This window comes from Quercus robur, chromosome 10 (assembly GCF_932294415.1).
Source record: "Quercus robur chromosome 10, dhQueRobu3.1, whole genome shotgun sequence".
NCBI lineage: Eukaryota > Viridiplantae > Streptophyta > Magnoliopsida > Fagales > Fagaceae > Quercus > Quercus robur.
In genome coordinates, this window is record NC_065543.1 from 17843900 (window position 1) to 17866421 (window position 22522).

Below are 22522 nucleotides of genomic sequence, written 5' to 3' on the forward strand. Positions count from 1 at the left end.
AGAGGTTTCTTGATTGTGTGTGGGTGAGGCTGCTGCCCATGGGGCTAAAAGACCACATGCAAAAGAGGTCCTATTTGACGCACTCCCTTTGCTGCCCATGGGGGGAGAGAAAAACCTTGAGGGTATGGACAAGGCTGCTGTCCATGGGGCGAAGAGTCTGCATACCAAAGATGAAAATATCATGCCAGTTGTGAATGGGTGGATCCCCTGACCGGTCTATGTGATAGTGTGGTATATTTGTAATAAATTACCTTATGTTAGATTTTATGACTTTGGCATAATATTATTAGTACTCACAGATTATAATATATAGTTTCATGGTATTATTTTGAGAAACTTTGTGTTTCATCATTTAATTATTATTGTTACATTATTTTTGAAGCTGGAACCAAAAATTAAGGGAAAAATGAAAACAATCCCAAACGTTATGGGTCAAATGTGAACTTTGGTCTTAGATTTTCTTTTTAAGATGCAATTTTACTAATTAATTATTCTTTCTAATTATGAATTTTATTTGAAAATGTGAAGGAATTATATGAATAACAAATAAATTATTAGGAGTGTACAAAACCAACCGCACCTTAACCAACCAAAACGAACAGCCATATGTGGTCATTGCACTTGTTAACCACGATGGAGGTGTAAAAACTGCACTTGCTAGTGCAGATGCAATGTGGTTTGCAGTTCTATTTTCAAAAACCGGTAACAACTACACCACACCTATTGATAAATAATTTTTATTTTATATTTAATATATGTAATATGAAAAACTATGTTTCTTATATGCCACTTCTTACACATATTTGTATATATAAGTAAGCTAAGCTATATACACATGAAAAATGAACTATTTCCCAAATTTCATTGTTTGCCTCTTTGAATTCTAAATTATTTCCCATTTTCCCTAAGCCAACCCAACAAGTAATTAATTCTTGGCGAAAATGCACTTTTGGTCCCTACATTTTGGGCCTATTCTTGATTTGGTCCCTAAATTGATTTAGCTCCTAGGTTAGTCCATGATTTTTAAAAATCGTTTTTAAAATAATCCCTACCGTCAACCCAGTGACAGACACTTTTGGTCCCTACATTTTGGGCCTATTCTTGATTTGGTCCCTAAATTGATTTAGCTCCTAGGTTAGTCCCTGATTTTTAAAAATCGTTTTTAAAATAGTCCCTACTGTCAACCCAGTGACAGAAAAAGCTAAGGTGGCAAACAGAGGTCCTAAGTGTCAAACTCATTTATTAAAATAATAATTAAAAATTCAGCATGTCCCACTTACACCCACATGACCCCTTACGTGACCCTGCCACCTCATCTCCCGCGGACTTAGCCCTCAGGTGTCCCTGCCCATCAACTACCTTCAACCACCCCTTAGACAGACACAAACAAAGAACCCTAAATCACTCACAGACAAAAACTCTGTCTCACCCACTCATCAAAACCACATTGAAGAGATGGAATCAAGCTCATCATCCTCAGTAAGCCTGAAAAGGAGAGCATCACGCATGTGTTATTGCCCCAGCCCTAGTAAACCAGTTCTAGTGGTGTCCTGGTCGGAGAAAAATCCAGGAAGAAGTTCTATGGGTGTCCTAATTACTGGGTAAGGTCTGAGTTATTTCAAAAAAAATTTCTTTAGTTCTTTTTTTTAGTGGGTTGATTGATTTGGTTTGAATTTCAGGTTGGACGAAAGTGCAAATATTTTCAATGGGTTGATGATGAGATTTTGTCCGCATGGTAAGGTTCTTATCCCAGAATAGAGGCAAACCATTCTCAGACTCGAGGCTGAAGTTTCAACTTGCAAAAAGAGGGAGAAGTGTCTGACAGTGTCTCTGATTTTGGCATTGCTAATGTGTGGGATCTGCCTTTGTGTGATTTTAGTTTTGGTGGTTTAGATGGGTGGGTTAGATGGTGTATGCAGGGTTAACATATGTAGGGTTAAGGTAGATAAATAAAGTGCCTTGTATGAAGCATTTTGTGGAAAACTATATCCCAATTACCTTTGTAATTTCAGTTTGAATGAAATGAAATTATCATGGATTGAACATACAGTGTATATGTTGTTTTAGATAAATTGCTCAATGTTATCTGGTTTTGTAATGAATGAATGAACTTAAGTTGGTCACTGTGTGTAACTTACTGAACTGAAGTTACCAATTCAATCATTGTGTGCAAACTATCCACTGGAAAATACTTGACACTTATCTGGCATGAGTTGCACCTATAAGGTGCCCTGGTCTTACTCAAAGCCAACTAAATGCAGTTATGGTGCTCTATCCAAGCCTTGTCTTATACTAAATCTTGCTCTTGATTTGACAGAAATAACTTACAAAGGGTCATATGGTGAAGAGCCTTTAGACATAAATGATAACCAACAAATAACTAAATACCCGATAAATGTTGGAGTAGGTTGCCATTAGCCATATAATGAACTTAAGTTGGTCACTGTGTGTAACTCACTGAACTGAAGTTACCAATTTAGTCATTGTGGGCAAACAGACTGCACTATATACATGACAGACATGAATCTGTCCAAAATACACAAATCACAATACAGAAAACCCAAGCAATCTTTGCCATATTACATAAATCACAAACCATATAGGCAATCTCTGCCATATTACACAAATCACAATACACAAACCATATAGGCAATCACTGCCATAATACACATATCACAATACACAATTCATTGACAAAACCCAAGCAATCCCTGCCATAATACACAGATCACAATATTACTTGCCAAAAAAAAAAAAAAAAAACTTAGTTGCCATAGTTCAAGCAATCAAGTTACACATTAGCTGCCATACACAAATCACAATACACAAAAACCTTAGTTGCCACAATATTACAATATTATAGGCAATTAAGTTACACCTTAGCTGCCATACACAAATCACAATACAAAACCATTACTGCCACAATATTACAATATTATAGGTAATCAAGTTACACCTTCATTTGCAACTTCTTTTGCATAATTTAGCCCTTGTTCAGGCAACAAAAACTAGTACTTAGCTACCATAGTTCAACACTACCAAAATGTACATAATCCAGCCATAATTCAGCAATAATTACAACCAACAAAAATGATTTTTGCTGCCACTGACAAACTTTCACACTAACTACCACAAAAAAGTTCAAAGAAACAAAAAAAAATGAAATGAAATTTGCCCAATCTCCACCAGCTTATCCCATTGGCCCATGCATAGATGCATTTCTTGATGCATTCAAAGTCTCACTTGTGACACTCCCCTTCTTTCTCTTCTTTGGATTTCCATGTGTGTTCCTGCTTGGATTGGATGTTGTACTATTGAGGGGTGCACTGCTTGTAGCTTGTTTGGTAGGTGGTACCCTTGGTGGATTTGGCTCATTAATGGCCACTCCTCCACTTGCTCCACCAACTCCACTAGCATAAGCCCTATTAAAAATTTGGAACAAGTACAAACAAAAAAAATTCATGCACAAACAAGTATTATACCTATTTTAGCCTAGAACTCCTGCTGTTTGGACCACCACCAGCAGTTGTAGGCAATGAAGAATTCCCTCCAACCTCACATTTGTAACTTCTTTTATTGTGGCCTATCTTCCCACATGACTTGCACCTTTTGGCAATACCCGACCCCTTGCTGTGACCCCTTCTTGGTTCATTGGATTCCCTTGCTCTCTTATTCTTGGGCCTGCTAGGTGGCCTTCTCTTTATTGGAGGCTGCACAAGTGGGAGTCTAGTTGGGGTCCACATATTCTGACCATTAATGGGATCAATGATGGACTCATAGCATGCCTTGTATGTGCTAACTTTGTAGCAGTCATTGGTGTATTTTTCAGCTACCTGGCTGTTGAAGAATATGCATGGAATTGCATGGTAGCATGGAATACCAGTGATGTCCCATTCCCTACAAGTACATGTCCTCTTATCCAAGTCCATAATGAAACTTTGTAGCCCATTCTTAACTTCAAATCTTGTGTGAGAAGACCAACAAGCCAACCATTTACTGCTACTCATCTTCTCCCTATGCAATCTTTTACATACTTTAGGGCACAACTCAGGCTCTACCTTTAAAATACTCAATTTATTTTGTTGGGACCTATTCATCAAATACAACCTAATATCTTCAAGCTGCATACATAAACAACTCACATATTAGTGCATGCTAAAAAATATATAACTCAGACCTACATACATAAAGCATAGGAAATTTGCATACCATGCAATGGGCTTCCCTTTGAATTTTATGATCCTACTGTTGAAGCTTTCACACATATTGTTGAGGACAATATCACTTTAGCCCATCACCCCAGAACATGTGTCTAGCCCATATTGTTGTGGTGTGTCCTTTCAGCCAAATGTATGTACCCTCATCAATATCTTTCATCTCATTCATTACCCTCTCAAATTCCTGTGCATAAGTTGCTTTTGCTGCTCTCCAAAACAATTCTCTGATTAAGAGATCAGGATGTTGCTTCCTTAAGTTGTTGTACAAATGTCTACAACAAATCCTATGTTCATAATGAGACCAGTTCTCTGCAAATGACTGCACTAATCCCTACCAAATGCAGACAACAAGAAGTAAGTATATATACATCACATACAATTGTTGTTCATATTTCTCATGTTATAAACATAAAATATAGAAATACCTTCTGTTGGTCTGATATGAATGTCCACCTCTTGCTATCACCAATGTCAGCTAGCAACAGGTTTATAAACCAAGTCCATGAGTCCTTAGTTTCAGCTTCCATTACTGCCACAACCAAAGAGAAATATTCTTCATTAGGGTCCATTGCCACTGCAACAATTAGCTACCCCCCACCTTGTTTTTAAGATGGTAAGAATCCAATCCAATTATTGGCCTGCAGCCTGCCAAGAATCCCTTCTTACACCCAGCCTAGCAAATGTACAATCTCTCAAAGTAGGGCACTCCTATCTGTAAATCCATTTCAACTGCCAATTCTCCCTCATTATAAGTGTGAGTCTTCATCAGAATTGTACTACCAGGACTAGATCTCCTCAGCTCTACACAATAATCCTAGAGCTGATTGTACTGCTCTGTGTAAGACCCATCAACAAACTCTTGAACCCTTTCCCTAGCCCTTTCCCTAGCCCTTCTGGCCTTCCCAGCACTGATATTCACCACATACTTCTCATGCACTGCTTTTTGAATATCCTTCAGCTTTATATCATGTTGTATCCTTACCTTTTTCATCAACTTCCTTGCAAGGAACTTGGTAGTGCACCTTGGATTTTTGTAACTCCTAGTACATGTGTGCTCCAAGTTTAAGGTCTTAAGTTGGTAACTCATCTTCATTGGCAGCTTTGCTAGGTAAGCTGTAAACTTACAAGGAGGTTGACACTTGGCTCTAACCCTTAATTTATCATTCTTCACAAACTTCACCCCCCATCCACCATTCACTGCATACTCAATGATAGCATCCTTGAACTGTTTAGGGGAAATAAACAACATATTCTTCTCAAACCTCATGTGTTCAAGATTAGAAACTAGTTTAAACACTGGAAACTTCTTCCTCCTAGTGACATTATCCACATGTCCATGAGTAGCATCACCATCAACCTTACTGTCACTATCATCAACCCCTTCATCACCACTAGATGATGACTTAGTCAGACTTAACAGCTCCTCACTGGTGTAATCTGAGTTCATTACACCAGCCCCCATATGATTTGGCAATGTCACCACAACATCATTGTCCCAGCTATCACTACTATCTTCACCCACATACCTTTGGTTGGGTTCATTTCTCTAGTCCTTTCCATTTTAGTATCACTAGAATTCTCATTACTATCAGTGATGATAGCCCCATCCCGTTATGGTTCCTCAACAACTGGTTCCTTACCAAGTCTCCTGCATCCAAGTATTTCAACATCAGAATCACTCTGGATACCATCTCCATTAGTAGGACTAGGACCTTCACCTCTATCATCCCTATCACCCTCATAGAAATACTGATAACCATCAAAATCATCCCTATCATTCTCATCATCCTCATAGAAGTACTGATGACCATCTAAATCATCATCACCATCATAGAAGTCATCTCCATCCTCATAAGCAAGTTCCCCATCACTAGAATTGTACCTTTCAGGCTTAGGCTCAGGCTCTACAACAAGGTCCAATGTCACACCATTACCATTATTAATCAGGATAGGGTTATGTACTGGATGCAGGACATATAGATGAATATGTCCATGACCCCCCACCAAACCAATCATGAACATTACATCCTTGTCATCCTTGATCAAGTGGAACATCCTATCCTCTTGATCATCCCCAGGTCTTGTGTACCACAACCTACTCATACATGTGTACCCAAAATCTTTACAGATGGACTCAATTTCCACCTTAGACCACTTATCAGGATTACAACCATCTACTACCCCCACCTCACCCCCTACATACTCCTGATAATTTTCACTAAAATGTCCACCATGATGCACACACAGAGTAAAAGACTCGTCCATCCTGCATGCATGAAAAATTACTTATTGAATATTTTATTTCAATAAAGACAAAACTAAACTAAACAGTCAAACATGCATTGAAACAATGCCAAAACATATATCATTTACTAATAACAGGGAACACACATGGTCCACCATGATCCTTAAAGGCCAAACAGAAAAATACACCAACCAAACAGGCAACATTATACAAATAAAACCAAATAAAAGCATAATAAAGCACTCAAACTGTGGTCCATAATAGATGAGAGAGACAAAAAGCGTTAAAAGTAAGAGAGAGAGACAAAGACAGATATACACACATTCACACCTTTTTGAAGAGAGTCAGATATACACACATAAATAGATACACACATAGAGAGAAATAGATATGCACCTCTTAGCTTATCAACTGCGGTAAAAGTCTCTATCGTTCTAACTCACTATGATTTCTCAGATTATTAGTTTTCAAGTTTCATGGAAATGGTTTTCTCAAAGGAATATTACGGTTTTCAAGTTGGATGTTAGGGAAGAACACGAGTTGATTTGGGAATGTTAAGGTTTAGTTTCCAGGTGAAATTTGGGGATTTTCAGTGAAGGACTGAAGGTAGTTTATGAGTTAAGTCACGAGAGGGTCAAGCGTGGGCTAAGTCCGCGGGAAAATGACGTGGCAGGGACACGTAAGGGTCACGTGAGGGCTAAGTCTGCGGGAGATGAGGTGGCAGGGTCACGTGGGTGTAAGTGGGACACACTGAATTTTTAATTATTATTTTAATAAATGGGTTTGACACCTAGGACCTCCGTTTGCCACTTTAACTTTTTCTGTCACGGGGTTGAGGATATGGACTATTTTAAAAATGATTTTTAAAAATCAGGGACTGACTTAGGAGTTAAATCAATTTAAGGACCAAATCGAGAATATGCCCAAAATGTAGGAACCAAAAGTGCATTTTCACCTTGATTCTTTTGAAATAAAAGATAAGCTCCTTCACAACCAAGAACCTGCCAGACAATTCTAAATAAACCCAAAACAAAGAGGGAAAAAAAACACATTCATGCTAGCCCAAACCAACCTAAAATTTTTAAAAAAGACCCAACCCAACAGTGACCAAACCACACTACACAATCTAAAACTGCACCGCAATGATGAGGTGACTAAATCAACTAAGGTGAGGTGCTATGTGGTGATAAATATGGCTAAACCTGCACCGCACTAGATCGTGTACATCCACTTACATGAGTATTCTTGCTAAATAATTTACTTGAAATAACCGTTTGATCTTTTTTTATTACACAAGGTAAATTACACGTAGCATATGCGTGGTTAATCCTTAAAATACGGAACTACCTAATAGTTGATTTTGTGACACTTAGCAAATATGTTGTTTCTTTATGCAGCATTTTCTTCCTTGTTGTTTGCTTTATGGGAAATTTCTACTAAGTTCAACTGATTTTGATGATGCAAATAATGTGCCAAGTGCCAATATTACCCAAAAAAAAAAAAAAAAAAAAAAAATTGAAGAAAAAGATAATTTTACTCTTGCATTCTTCTTGTTGGGAAATTTAGATACCGATTATTAGAATAAACAAGTTTTAAACCCAAGTTGTTAACTAGATTTCTTATGAATAAATCTTGTTAAAACAAACAAACATCAATATTATGTCAACATTATGCACAGCGGAATAGTAAATAAGATAAGATATGATGACCAAGGAAAACCAATGAAACAAACTAGTTTCACAGTAAAAAAACCTAGGGGGAAACCTTCCCGAAAAGCAATTCATTATAGTACAGAGAAGTTTCAGATCTAGTACAAAACCTTTGTCCCTAGACTCTACAATCCTCGTAGATGAACTCACAGCAGCAACCTTCTACCGCTTCAAAACCTCTGAGCTCTTCAATATATGAATGCCATCCTTTTGCATGGATCCCATTACGTGACTAACTCCAGCAATTTGAAGATGTTGTTGGCTGCAAAGTTCTTCACTTCATCAACAATGAAGATCAAGAAGTACTTGGTTACAAAACCCTAAGGCGCAAAAGATGCAGTAACTTATTGCAGAGAGAATAAGGCACTAGGTCACTTTCTGTATGTCTTCTCCATGTATAACGGCCTTTAAAATAAGCTTTATATATGTCTCACATATATGTCAGCTAGGGCCAAAAATCAGATCTGGAAATTCTGATTTCGTAGATCTCTACAAATTCAACTTCTATCGAGCGTTGTTCTTAAATCTTAATAGATCATTTTTTCGTCGAGATATCTGTCGAGATTTAATGAACAACTTTTCTTCACTTATTTATTGGTCCAATCTTCATGGCTTTAATACTTGACTTGAACTCTTGTTTCTTGAAGTACTAAACTCATCTTAGATCTACCCAATTACAAGTGAAGTGCATTTTGTCAAAAGATTAGCCAATTACATAAAATATGTCCTTAACACTTCTATCTCTCTCCAGTGTTCTCATTCAAATCTCCATTCGGATTTGTGTATGTTTATGAATTACAAACCTTTAAGATAGAACAATTTTTTTTTAAAAAAAATTATTTTTCAATGGGTATTGTTGGCACTTACCGCATGAAACTACTTTGAAATTAGCAAAAATTTCTTACACTCTATTTCTTTTGATGGAAAACGTTGTGCAAAGACAGTTTTCCAGTGTTTGATAGTATTAAAAAAAATGAGTCAAAGAAAAACTATTTTTGGTCAATATAAAAAGTATGGCTTATTTTTAGAAATTGTTTTCCACTAATTTTGTTTGGAAAACAACTTTATCTCATAGTAAGCTAAATAAGGGAAGTTAAAAAATTGTTTTTCAACTCATTTAGGCCCCGTTTGGTAGAGTGGTTTAACAACATGTTTTCAGTTTTTAAACAACATCACATGCATTTTCATACGCTTTTTCACCCACACGTATTTAAAAAAAAAATACAAACAATGTTACTAGAACAATGTTACCAAACGGTCCCTTAATGTTACAATCAAACATAGGAAAATGAGATAGTTTTTTAGAAAATATTTTTTTGAAAATGGCTAATTTTCTAGAAAATATTATTACCGAAACAAACAGAGCGTTATAAAGCAAAGCACAAGCAAGGTAAATGTCTCCTTAAACAAACTGCAAGAGAGGTAAACGCCATTAAGCAAAACACATGGTAGCTCAGTCTTTTGGAGGGTATTATATGTAATTTGCCCTTCAAATTTTAAAGATATATATATACCAAAAAGGATGTTATCATTTATAAATATTATTATTTTTATTTAAAGAAACCAACTAAAAAGATTGATCTAATGGTTCCCAATGCTTTATAGGATCTATTAAGGTATGAGATTCAAAACTAAATTCAATAATCACTATGTTGTTCGTCTCTATACTATACACACCAGACGAATAGTGGAGTGTTCCAAAATCTCGTACAACAACAATTTCCTTTATTTGGTTTATGCAATAGAAGAGAAAAGAGGAGAAAGCACTCGGGCTCATATTCTACAATCCGCCCATTTTGGGCCGAAAATAGAGAGAAAAACTTCAACCAAAAATAGAGCCTAGCATAATACTCTTTTCATGTACTGGAAATCACATTTTTGCCCATTATTTATTTAATTTTTTTTAACAACTCTCTCAATATCGTGTGGGCATGTAAGTAAAAATATACATTCTTTTTATTATCATTATTTTTGATCTTTCCATTTCTTTTCTCTTTGCAAACCACACATAATAAAGATTTAGACAATGTATTTCAGTTTGATTATTCCGAATAAAATTGGCTTACCTGTTTTTCAAAAAAAAAAAAAAAAAAAGAAAAGAATTATTTATTTATTTTTACTCTTTCCATCCCTATTTCCAAACATACATAAGAGAAATATGTGATTTTTCCCGTTCTTTCTCATTTCCTTTCTAAACTGCATCCACAAACACAGAGGTAATGGAAAATTAACAATAATAAAGCCCACCACTCCATAAGGGATACAAAATTCAAACTTCTCATGAGCGGGAAACAATTTGACCCCCCAAATAACCCCTGAAAGCCCTCAAGAATTACAACAACCCAAAACCCTGCCCCAACCTTTTCTCTCTCCCCTTATGGCTCTGTATATATAAGTAACACTCAGAATGTTCATTTTCAAAAGACAGTCACAGAGATTTGCTTAATATTCCTTCCTTTCTCTTCTCTCTCTGCTTCAAAAATGGCGGACAGAAAGGGCAGCCGGAAGACACCAATGAGCCTCAACGATCGCCATTACCGTCTTCTCCAAGACCTCTCCGCTCCTCCTAAACCCTCCTCCAAGCACTCTTTCGGTACTCATTCCTTCATTTCCCTCTCGCTCTCTCTAAGAAATTATTCAAAATTTACACTGATTATTGAATGTGTCTCTCGCAGACGATGATGGTATTCCCCAATTCTCAGGGATCACCGATTTCGATTCTCCTCCACTCGGTACTCCTCTCTTTCTCTCTCCTCACTTTTTTTTTTTTTTCATGAAATTTTTTGAAATGTTTAAGAGTAATTGTTGATTGATGTACTGTGTAGAAGTAGGAGAAGCGAAGCCAACGATAGTCAATGAAGACGATGATAATATTCCCGATGATTCTGATTCTCAGCTCGGTATTTATTTATTTTCCCCTTTTTATATCTTGTACGCCATGTGTATGTATAAATTTCTGTATGAATAATGTATGAGTGAAAGTGTTTTTGTCGTTTTATTATATGGTTGATTTTTTAATTTTATTTTATTGAATGGGTCTGTAGAGAAAGAGGAGCCAACGAAGGTTAAGATCAAAGGTAGGCGGCGTCTATGTAAAGTTTCAACTCGAGATAACGATAGTGCTGATAAAAGAGCGGTGCTTGATGAGCCTAGTTTTGCTGATTTTGATTCGCCAATGCCCAAAAATGTTGGTCAGGGTGGTGGTGAGAATGGGGGTGGGAATGAGATTAGGGATATTCTCAATGAATTAAGTGCTAAGTTTGATTTTATGTCCATTGAGAAGAAGCAGGCTCCGAAGAGGGTTGGCCTGGGTGAGGAGGAGAAAGTTGGTTTGCCTGAATATGCGAGTGCTGGGTCTTCGTTTTCGTCTGCATCTGACACGTTTGATTCCTCATTGGACGTGATCGAGAGGGATGGAGATGGGGTTGAAAATGTTGTAGAAAAGCATGAAGTGAAAAGTGATTTGGGGAAGGTATATGAAGGAATTAGGGTACATGGAGTGAAGAACGATAGTCAAAGGCTAAATAGAAATGAACCCGAAAGGGTGGGTGAGAGATTAATGTCTAAGGGACAACCTTTTGTGTCTGAAGTTGAGGAAGAGGAGGTAAATGATTTGCATATTGATTCAAAGGGTGACAATTTTGTAGGTAGGGTACATGGGACAGCGAAATATAGTGTAGGGATTGAACCTCAACCTCAGAGGGTGGATAAGAAGTTAGTTCCTGTGGAACAATTTCGAGTGTCTAAAGTTGAAGAGGGAGAAGATGATGATGATTGTGTTGTCTTGAGTGGCAAGGGAATTGCTAAGGAGGTGAAGAGGCAAGGGAGTAAATCCAAAGACAAGTATGATGATTTGGATGGTGTTGATGTGTTGGATGATTATGCAGATGATTCTGTTGTGGAGAATGATGGTTCTATAACTTTGAATGGCCCAAAATCTAGTTACAAGTTGCCTGGTAAGATTGCCAAAATGTTGTACCTGCATCAGTCTGATGGGTTAAGGTGGCTCTGGGCTTTGCATTGTCAGGGTAAGGGTGGAATCTTAGGGGATGACATGGGTTTGGGGAAGACAATGCAGGTAAAGAAAAGGATATATTTTATTAGGAAATTTTGTTTTATATATACACACACGCATATAATATTTGTAATTTGTTGATAGTACTTTTTTTCTTATTTCAGATTTGTGGCTTCTTAGCTGGATTATTTCATTCACATTTGATTAAGAGGGCAATAATTGTGGCCCCAAAAACGCTACTCCCCCATTGGATCAAAGAATTATCAGTTGTGGGGCTCTCTAATAAGATAAGAGAGTAAGGCTACTTGGCTTGTACCTTTGTTAAAGATAAAAAATATTTATTTACGTATGAATCATAAACCAATGAGCTCTAGCTCAATCGGCACCTCCTACCTATATAAGTCCTAGGTGGAGGGTGAGGCTGTCGGTTCAAAACCCATCTTGTACAATTGTAATATACCAATAAAAAAAAATGTAAGAATCATAATCACCAACTTGTCCATGCAGATACTATGGGACTTGTCCAAAAGCTCGACAGTACGAGCTCCAGTATGTACTTCAGGTATATATATTGGTTGGCAACTTGGCATTTAAAATATTTCTAGCAAATCAATACTACACACACAACAAGGTTTATACATTAGATTGAACTTGAAATTTGATGGAGGCTGAAAGAGTTTATGCCAGTCTGGAATACGTTAACCTGATTCACAATCTTCCTAAGTTCAAATTTGGTTAAATGCTGAACTTGGAAGTTCAAAATTTGTCACACCTTCCATGTAATGGTTGCTCTGCAATTTTGATAGTTATGGTTTCTAGAGCTATGGTACCATGGGGCTGGTGTTCTTTTCTTGGTTTGCTCATTGTTGGGTGGGATTATAAGATTCTGTGTTTGCTACTTGCAGGACAAAGGTGTTCTACTCACAACTTATGATATTGTACGGAACAACTCAAAATCTTTACGGGGAGACTATGACTTCGAGGACGAGGACAGTGAAGATAGTGTCACCTGGGATTATATGATACTTGATGAGGTATTTAGTTACATCCTTTCCCTGTAGTTTTGATTTTTAAATGGACTGCTAATTATTTAGAATGCCTGACCGCATTACTGTAATGCATAGTATGTTTTGTTCTCTTCACCCCCCCCCCCCCCCCCTCTAGTTGTACTCACATGTAATATGTTTGCATGTATTGTTTTTATGTTTGTAATTGCTACTTTGATGGGAATATATATATTTGAGTTTTTTTTTTTTTTTTTTAATCTTCTTGACACAAAGCAATCCCTCATGTCATAGAATGTGATAAGTTGGTGCAGGTAGAGATTTGAATCAGTCGTATTGGTTTTGTGGAAGCTAGGTAGAAATAAATGATAAATTGCATGCCTGAAGAGGACTTAAAGTCTCAAATCTCAATGGAAGTATACAATTTTAAATATAAGAAACTTTGATCTGTTTTGCATGTCGTGCATTCAGCCAATCAGGGACTCATTATTTTGCCAATGCAAGGGCATTTGATTATACAGCAGTGCCTATATAATTGAGATTCCCAGTACTATTTATATATTATCAATTGCAAGAATGGGAGGGGTGTAACCCTTTAGCTTTTCAGGTTGGGATATGAGGTACTTCCAAGCTGTCAACAACTAATTTAGAGTGATGTTTTTGCGATTAAAAATGTTCAAGAAAAACAAGGGAGTGAGCATTTGGAGCTTGGCAATCTTTTGTAGAAAACAAATAACCGTGAAGGAACTTGAGTGGGGTTAACATTCTCAGCTTAGTTGAATGTTTAGGCCTGCAAGGACTGCTTTGTGGACTGTACATGAGGTCTATGAATGTCATTTTAAGGTTTCAAATTTGAAGGCTTACACATGGCAGATTGATGGGGAATCTGCCACTCAGATAAAAGTTCTTTCCTGCCCTCACATTGCGCTTTTTCAAGTTGCAGGTTGGTTCAGGAAGAATATTTTTCTCACTGTGCAGGGTTGGGGAAGGGAGAGGCCAGTCTTGACCCTGTTACATTGCGAATCTTATAATCATTTGTTATATTTAAAATTTCACTACTGTTCTCATATTATCATTGCGCATAATAATTTTTTTTTTTGCATGAGCTAACGACCTTTCTGTTGTATTTTATGACTACTACATTATTATCTGACCAACCCATTTACAACCAGGGGCATCTTATAAAGAATCCAAGTACACAAAGAGCCAAAAGTTTGCTTGAGATACCAAGTGCTCATCGTATTATCATCAGTGGCACACCATTACAAAACAATCTGAAGGTATCTTGTATGGCATTTGTTATGTGATCATTAGTTCTTTTCTAAAATTATACTCCTATTTCAATGCTATGTTTTTAGATTTGAATCAAATTCAGATATGTGATCCTTGTATAGTTTTCTGTCTTTTTGTTTTTTTTTTTTTTTTGGAAATAGGAGTTGTGGGCCTTGTTCAACTTCTGTTGTCCTGAGCTGCTGGGTGACAAGAAATGGTAATAATATTCATCTTGCTGCAGTTGTCTTGAGTTATGCTTGTGCTTCTTGTGGCACTAAAAATTGGAGTTTCCCAGGTTTAAGGAAAGATTTGAGTATGCCATTCTTCGTGGAAATGAAAAAAAGGCTACTGATAGGGAAAAGCGTATTGGTTCAGCAGTTGCAAAGGTAGTGATATTTTACTATTTTAGTATGGTTAGATTATGGTTTGTGCTTCTTGAACCTGGGTTCTGGTTGATATAAATTGGATGTCTTTTTATCTTTTTGATATGTATGATGGTTTCTTATGAGAAATGAAAGCTTGAAATGGTTAACTTCCTCAAAGAATTACAAACATAAATTCATATGATTCAACCATAGAACTACTTGACACCGCCCCAATAATGGTGCAATATTAAGATAAAGTTCTCAGAAAACTATTTATAATATCCAGTGTTGATTTCTCTTCATTGTCAAAATTCCTATGGTTATTTTTTCTCTCCAAATGGTCCACATGATGCAATGGGGGATCAATTGCCAAATAACCTGGCTTTGATGATGTCAAATCTGTTGGATCCTCCAAAAAGGGAGAAAAGAAGCTTTTATAATGTTCATTTTGTGTCATTACTTATGGGTTTTAGTAGTTTGATATTAAATGCCATGTTGTTTTGGTTCCTTGTGTACATTGTATATCTTCAATTGCCCTCTTAGCAGTTAAAAACTTCAGTTCTGATGATGCTTAAGGTATCTTACATGTAAAAGGTTTTTAATTTTCTCATAACAATAATCTAAAAATTACTTTGGCAGATAATATTGTGCTTATATAATTTATAAGTAATGGAAATACGTTTGTTCACTAACCAGATATTTCCTTTTGGGGAGCTCTAGCTGGGAAGAATCATTTTTACATGTTTTATATCTGCGCACATACCTATAATATATATTTACAAATCCAGATCCATTGATACTACTGTTCATTTAAGGTTATGGTACAAGTATCAACCAGCTATTTGTTTTATGCTTTTGGATTTTGCTTATTTCAATAATTTTTATCATACATTTTTCATTAGCCTACTAATGAGCGGAGAAATTATTCTTACAAAATTTATGTCCATATCTATCTGTATTTAGAAGTTAGAATGTTTAGCTTTAAATTTTGAATGATGTTTAGGTTTCCAGTGAGGTTCTAAAGTAATGCATTATATAATAGCCAATAAGTGTTAGTGATGAGCTGCAAGTATGGATGGCTATTTTTAAGAATCTGTTTTCCAAATTCTGTTTAAAAGGAATGGAAAGAAAAACTCTATCAATGTCATTTCCTGACTTTGATACTTATGGTGTGCTATATACTTGTAATTGCCCTATGTATATGCATCTGTTGTATGTCATAATCTCTTGCACTTGCATCTTGTTTTTTCTTGCTTTCTAACAGGTAGCTCTCAACTTTTATTATTTGAACAGACAAGGACAATAATAGATTGTTAATATATATATATATATATATATTTTTTTTTTCAGGAACTAAGAGAACGTATTCCCTATGTATATGCATCTGTTGTATGTCATAATCTCTTGCACTTGCATCTTGTTTTTTCTTGCTTTCTAACAGGTAGCTCTCAACTTTTATTATTTGAACAGACAAGGACAATAATAGATTGTTAATATATATATATATATATATATTTTTTTTTTTTCAGGAACTAAGAGAACGTATTCAACCTTACTTTTTGCGTCGCTTAAAGAGTGAGGTATTTAATGAAGAAAATTCCAAAACAACTGCAAAACTTTCTAAGAAGAATGAGGTCATTGTGTGGCTAAGATTAACCAGTTGCCAGGTTTGATCTGCTTTTTCTCAGTCTACATTTCATTTCATCTCCCATTGTGGTTTTATTTTCACTGTCTTGTTGATCTCCTAGTTTTCTCAGTCTACATTTCGTTTCATCTCCCATTGTGGTTTCGTTTAAAATGTCATGTTGATCTCCTAGTTTGCACTTGTATTTTGTAGCGACAACTTTATGAAGCTTTTCTGAAAAGTGAGTTGGTTCTGTCAGCTTTTGATGGTTCACCACTGGCTGCATTAACGGTACTGTTCATGATCCTTAATCATGCTTCTGCTGTTTTTTTTTTTTTTGGTAGTTAAATCATTGTTTTTAAAATAACATTTAATGTCTACTTTTATGATCTAGTAGTGCCTCTACTAGATCATGCATCTGGAGATATCGTCATGGAATTCTTTGTTAATTTTGTTTTATTAAAAATAGCTGGTAATGATAATTGGCAAGAAACAAATTTTAAAGATTCATTTTTCTGTGCTACAGTTATAAAAATTCGGATTATTTATATTTTAAATTGTTGTGTCGATAAATTAGTCATAAGATAATTTACTCATAACATTTGTTGGGGACCACACCTCATGAAGGGGAGGTCACTAGTTTGAATTTCCCTGTCCCCTCCTCTTGGGTGCAAAAATTGCATATAAAAAGCCTTAGGAGATGACAAATGATCCTGTTCTCTTAGTGTCTCATTTTTTTAGTGTTTAAATTCTGTATGCAAACCAAGATACAACAAAATGTTGATCTTAGTCACAATTCATGACCAAGTGGAAAAACTTGAACTTTAAATTAGTTCCAATGTGCTCTTTAAATGTGTGATGAGATTCCAGTAACACATTAAATCTCATACCCTTGTATACTTTTTTGGGTATTTCTATCAAGGAAAATATTTTTTTGGGTATTTGATGCTTGTTATATTTGCGCTGAAAGAAACTACCTAGTCTTTTTGAATAATTACATGATTTTGGCTCCTTTTAATGCATACAAAGAATCTCTTTCTTTTCCTTTTTTGTTTTCAATATTTGGATGGTGGGCATTGTTATATCACTAGCTTTGATAATAATATTTGATCCTCAAGGATGAAGATTTTCTTAATGTTATGTCTGCCATTCTTTTACAAAATAATGCATATTGGTTGCCAAATTCTGTCACCTCTATGTTACCTGGGAGGAAAAATACAAAAATTGCAGGATCATCTAGTAAGCATAGGGATCAAAGATTGAATTTGTGGGAATTGACATTTTAGGTAGTTATGATTAGACTTTGATGTGTTACCTGGTAATTTGACTTCTTGATGTTGGAAAGCTTTCCACCATGGTTGGATACAAAAGCTCCAGTAGATTGATATATTGGCCGATAGTAATGTTCTGAGATGCAGTCTGGTTCCGTTGAATAATTAACTTGGCCTGAACCCAGCCCAGCTACAGGATTGGGTTGTCCATTTAGCCAACTGATCCAAACTGGGTTCTGAACATGAAACTAATAATCTAGTTACAAGGAGATTATTGTATAAAATTCATAAAATTTTGAGTTCATTAAAATGTATTATATGATTCATATGTTAATTACTGGCATGTGTAGACCTACCAATCAACAGAAAATGATTTGTCACTGGACAGTACCATTGATTTGCTATTATTCAATGTGTTGTTCAAACCTTGCCGTTCATTTTTTTCTTTAATAGTTCTTCAATGCTTTTCCCCATTGAGCCAAGTTGCAGGGACAAAATTGTCATGCACCTGTCCAAGCTATTCTATTCTTTAGCCCCAGAAATCAGTAAATTAAACTTTAGTTTACTATTTTTTTTCCCAAAAAGATAACTATAAATATAATTTGATTTGAAACAGATTTTAAAGAAAATATGTGATCATCCACTTCTCTTGACAAAGAGAGCTGCTGAAGATGTATTGGAAGGAATGGAGTCAATGCTAAAACCGGAAGATGTTCATATGGCTGAAAAATTAGCAATGCACATAGCTGATGTCGCTGAGACAGATGATTTGGAAGAGAAGCATGACATTATTTCGTGCAAAATATATTTCATATTATCTTTGTTGGTGAGGAGTGCTGCACATTAATTAATTGATGCTCCAGATATTTAAGATGTTTGCTCAATATAATTTGTGCAATGAATTTTCTTAGGATAACTTGATACAAGAGGGCCATCGTGTTCTTATCTTTTCTCAAACCCGTAAGATGCTTGATCTTATTCAGGTTAGTCTTAACTTTGTTTCCTTTTCAAAATTTCTCTTAAATATAGTTGATAGTATGGGGATATTGGAATGTTTTTATTATTATTTAATTATTACTTTATTGTTTTTGCAAAGATGGATATCTTATTGCATGCATTAGTGTATATTTTAGGACACTTTTCTCTATCAAGGTATCTTTTTTATATTTATTGAATACGCCTGTTTTGTGTGGAATTTATTGCCTCTTCTCATGTATTCTTTCTCAATGATATACTTCATCAACTTGAACCTACAAACCTGCATTCATGTACAGTATAGTTGTTTATATATAGAGCCCACCCCATGCTTGTCATTGCCCTGTTTGCATCTTTGGATGTGTGTATTGGGTGATTGTATTGTTCTAAGGCTCCATTTGGCATTGGATTATAAGCCAATTTTTTTGCTTTTAGCTTTTATGTATGGCTTTTTAAAAGTTCAATTTTTCTTACCTTTTCTCACCTTTTCAAAGTATCAGTATAATTTAGCACACTTTTAGCAAAAATTTTCAACAAAACAAATAGTAGGTAAGACCTTTTGTCCTAAAACTATGTTCATTTGCCAAAAAGAGGGGAAACCAATCTAAAATTATTATTTTGGCTCCATCACCTTGTGTCATGTGCCTTTTGATAGGTTCAACTTCACCCTCTCTCCCCTTCTTCCTATTTCTCCTACATGCCTTAAACGTGATGTGAGTGTGTTGTGTGGGTGTTGATTCCCACATTGGGTGTTTACTAGGTAGATCTTGGGTTTATAAGTGATTATAAGGAATTTTAATTGTAACTTGACTAGTCCTTTTAGAGTGCATGTATGGCTAACGCTTTTCTCGGGAAATTATAAACGGTATCAATCCAAACTTGGTAATGCCATGTGGCTTGGGGGGCATTGCAACAAAACATGGGTCTTGATGAGAACGTCAGTAATTTAAGTGGGGGAGATTGTGACATCCCAAATTGTGGGGATCCAATTAGATTGGATTGGTACTGTGTGTTGTGCAAGCGTGTGTTGCGTCCCATATTGGGTGTTTACTAGGTGGATCTTGAGTTTAGAAGTGATTATGAGGAGCCCCAATTATAACTTGACTAGTCCTTTTGGGGTATAAATCCAGATATGACTAGCGCTTTCTTCGAGTTGTTACATTTAATGTGATTGAAGTCCATTTCCTGTTCTTTATTTAACCTTTAAATGTCTTTCGTCAATTTTTGTCATCTTAGATTCCTGCTTTTCTTGCTTGTCCTCTCTCTCTCTCTCTCTATATATATATATATGTATGTATGTATGTATGTTCTTAGTTCTTACATGTTCCTTGTTTATTCTTTGATTTGTTCTAAACACCTAGTACTTGCCTTCACTAAGAATTGCTTGTTCTGAACTGTCAATGCTGCATTTGCTGCACTTGTATATTGGCTATATTTGCCACATAATGACTTGTCATAATCTGATCCTAGTTGACCTTCAACCCATCATTTGAGCTTGTTTAAGGGTAAATAAGTCTCACACTGATTGTTGAGGAGTAGAAGTTTAACCCGTGTTTGATTGACATCATGTGAGAAACAAGCAATGCCTTGTAACTATGCAATTGTGGAAGTCACTTTTATTCTCATTGAGGCACGTAGCTGCTTCTATTTTCATTTACATCCATAACATTTATTTGGACGCATTTGGACATTTTATCTATTAATGTTAGTATTATATGGTTATTTGGTATAACATAAGATTTTCCTTGTGTGGTAAGAATAATTTCTTCATAGTTTTTATGCTGGAGCTAATCTCAAGGTAGATCTCATTAAGATTGATGGTCCTTATTTTAGGATAGTTTGCATAAGATCTCCTTGGTTTTTAATAATTTTAGCATTAGATTTGTCATTGAAGTTTAGTCCTATGTGGTTATTCATCCATATTGTCATTTGATAAACTCATTAGATGTCAAATTTACATCCTTGGTTGTACACTAGTTGTAGTCAATTCCAATAGAAGTTTTATTGATCAAGTCAAGCATAACAATATAGAAACTTGGGGATTTTAAATAAGATTACCAAAGCAAATAAAATAAATTCCCTAATCTATTAGGTGAACTAGGCCCAACTAGAGGTGAGGTTCCGTCATGCATCCAGAGCCACTGGATGGACCATCTTCTTGCATCAATGCCCATAAACACCCGTGACTGGAGGCCTATCTAGAGTCTTCACCATTGTGAAAATGAAATCTATCCTTGTTCACCTTAGATGCATGTTGGTGCTTGTTCTTTTGCGTCACCCTTTTTTTGAAATGAACTATATCAAAAGTGTGATGATTGAGCAGATTTAGAATTCAGACAAAGCTTTGGTATTTCTTTTAATCATTTAATAAATTTTAGTTTATGGATCATTAAATGCTAGTGATCTCTAATACAAGTGTCACCTTCTTCCCTTGTAAAAGCACTATGGCAAGTTAGGTTTTGGGTTTAAGACCCATTGGCTACGTGTGTAACTACCAATAAAAAAATGTATCTGCAAGTTGAAATGATGAGTTATGATAGTACATTGATGGTTTGTTAAGTGGCATGTTTTCTTATTGACCTGTAATTTGTGCTATATCAGGCTTTCTTGCTAGTTTACTTATTAGTGATTTGTTGTTTTGTAGAATTCAATAATATCCAAAGGATATGAATTCTTGCGCATTGATGGTACCACAAAAGCTAGTGACAGACTTAAGATTGTTAATGTAAGTGTTGTATATAATAAAAATGGTAAGATTTTTTTTTTTTTGGTAAAAATAAATTGATTCTCATGTTCCTATTATCTTTAGGATTTCCAAGAAGGTGTTGGAGCCCCCATATTTCTCTTGACATCTCAAGTTGGTGGTTTAGGCCTTACGCTAACTAAAGCAGATCGTGTGATTGTAGTTGATCCTGCTTGGAATCCCAGGTGCTCTTTATATCCATTTTTTTTCTTTTCTTAAAAAAAAATGGACGACTTTGACAAACCCACCTTGTAAGTTAGACAAAAAAATTAGCTAGAATTTCTTTGTTATATTTTTCACTTGTAACGAACATTGTTTGGTAAACTTCTTTGTCTTGTCCAGTAGTCATTGTCGCCATATAGTTATTCTATTTTTGAGTGAATTAGTATTGTATGAACTGTAATTTTTTGCAGTTTTTGTTGGTTATTTGTATAATAAAGTTTTTTACAACCTCGCTCCCTCTCTTTCTCTCATATGTTTCATCATAGTTGCAAAAAAAGGGTTCATCATGCATCTGTCACATCATTTTACTGTTTCTATTCTAATTCTATTTACTTTACCTTTGCTTTATTTTTGTCTCATAAAATAGAAGTTGTTTACTGTTTATCAGTTTTAGTTGTTTGTCAGGTTACCTATCATTTAAAAATTAAGTGTTTCTGCCTAGAGGGCAGCAGATTTTTTTGGTTTGCCCAAATCTGAATCTAATCTTAAAGAAGTCAATGTAGTCTTGTTAATAATATCATACCATTATTAATGGCAAAATGGAGTGTGAAGAGAAGGGTTGGGGTGTTAGCAATCTGTGGAAGTAATAGAGGTCAAGGAAGTTGTTGAGGGATCAGTTACAAAGTTGCGTTGCTGAATATTTCTTGTCTTCTCTCACTTCTTTATCTGACTCAAGTTGGCATTGAATGATATTTGCAAAAAACCATTTACGCATGGCTGCTTTGTTAATGTAACCTTGCTTGGTAGTCTCTTTGTTAAATTTTAAATTCCTCTGTTGGTTGTAGTGGTGTACAAGTTATATGGTCTTTGAATTATTCACAATTTTCTTCTGTCTTCCTTGATTTTCAATTCACCTGTGG

General features: G+C 35.6%; 1 protein-coding gene across 5 annotated transcripts in view; it reads left to right on the forward strand.

The window, feature by feature from the left end:
• Nucleotides 1-22522, forward strand: part of LOC126704402 (uncharacterized) — a 70117-nt gene that overhangs the window by 41778 nt on the left and 5817 nt on the right. The window contains exons 7-15 of one of the 5 annotated variants that reach the window (XM_050403408.1): nucleotides 14363-14470; nucleotides 14624-14679; nucleotides 14758-14848; nucleotides 16357-16494; nucleotides 16665-16742; nucleotides 18339-18548; nucleotides 18634-18705; nucleotides 21342-21422; nucleotides 21507-21625. The exons of the other annotated variants lie outside the window; for them this stretch is intronic. Of the exons in view, the coding sequence (XP_050259365.1) occupies nucleotides 14363-14470; nucleotides 14624-14679; nucleotides 14758-14848; nucleotides 16357-16494; nucleotides 16665-16742; nucleotides 18339-18548; nucleotides 18634-18705; nucleotides 21342-21422; nucleotides 21507-21625 (953 nt within the window). The remainder of the gene's footprint in view (nucleotides 1-14362; nucleotides 14471-14623; nucleotides 14680-14757; nucleotides 14849-16356; nucleotides 16495-16664; nucleotides 16743-18338; nucleotides 18549-18633; nucleotides 18706-21341; nucleotides 21423-21506; nucleotides 21626-22522) is intronic. 5 annotated transcript variants of the gene reach the window in all.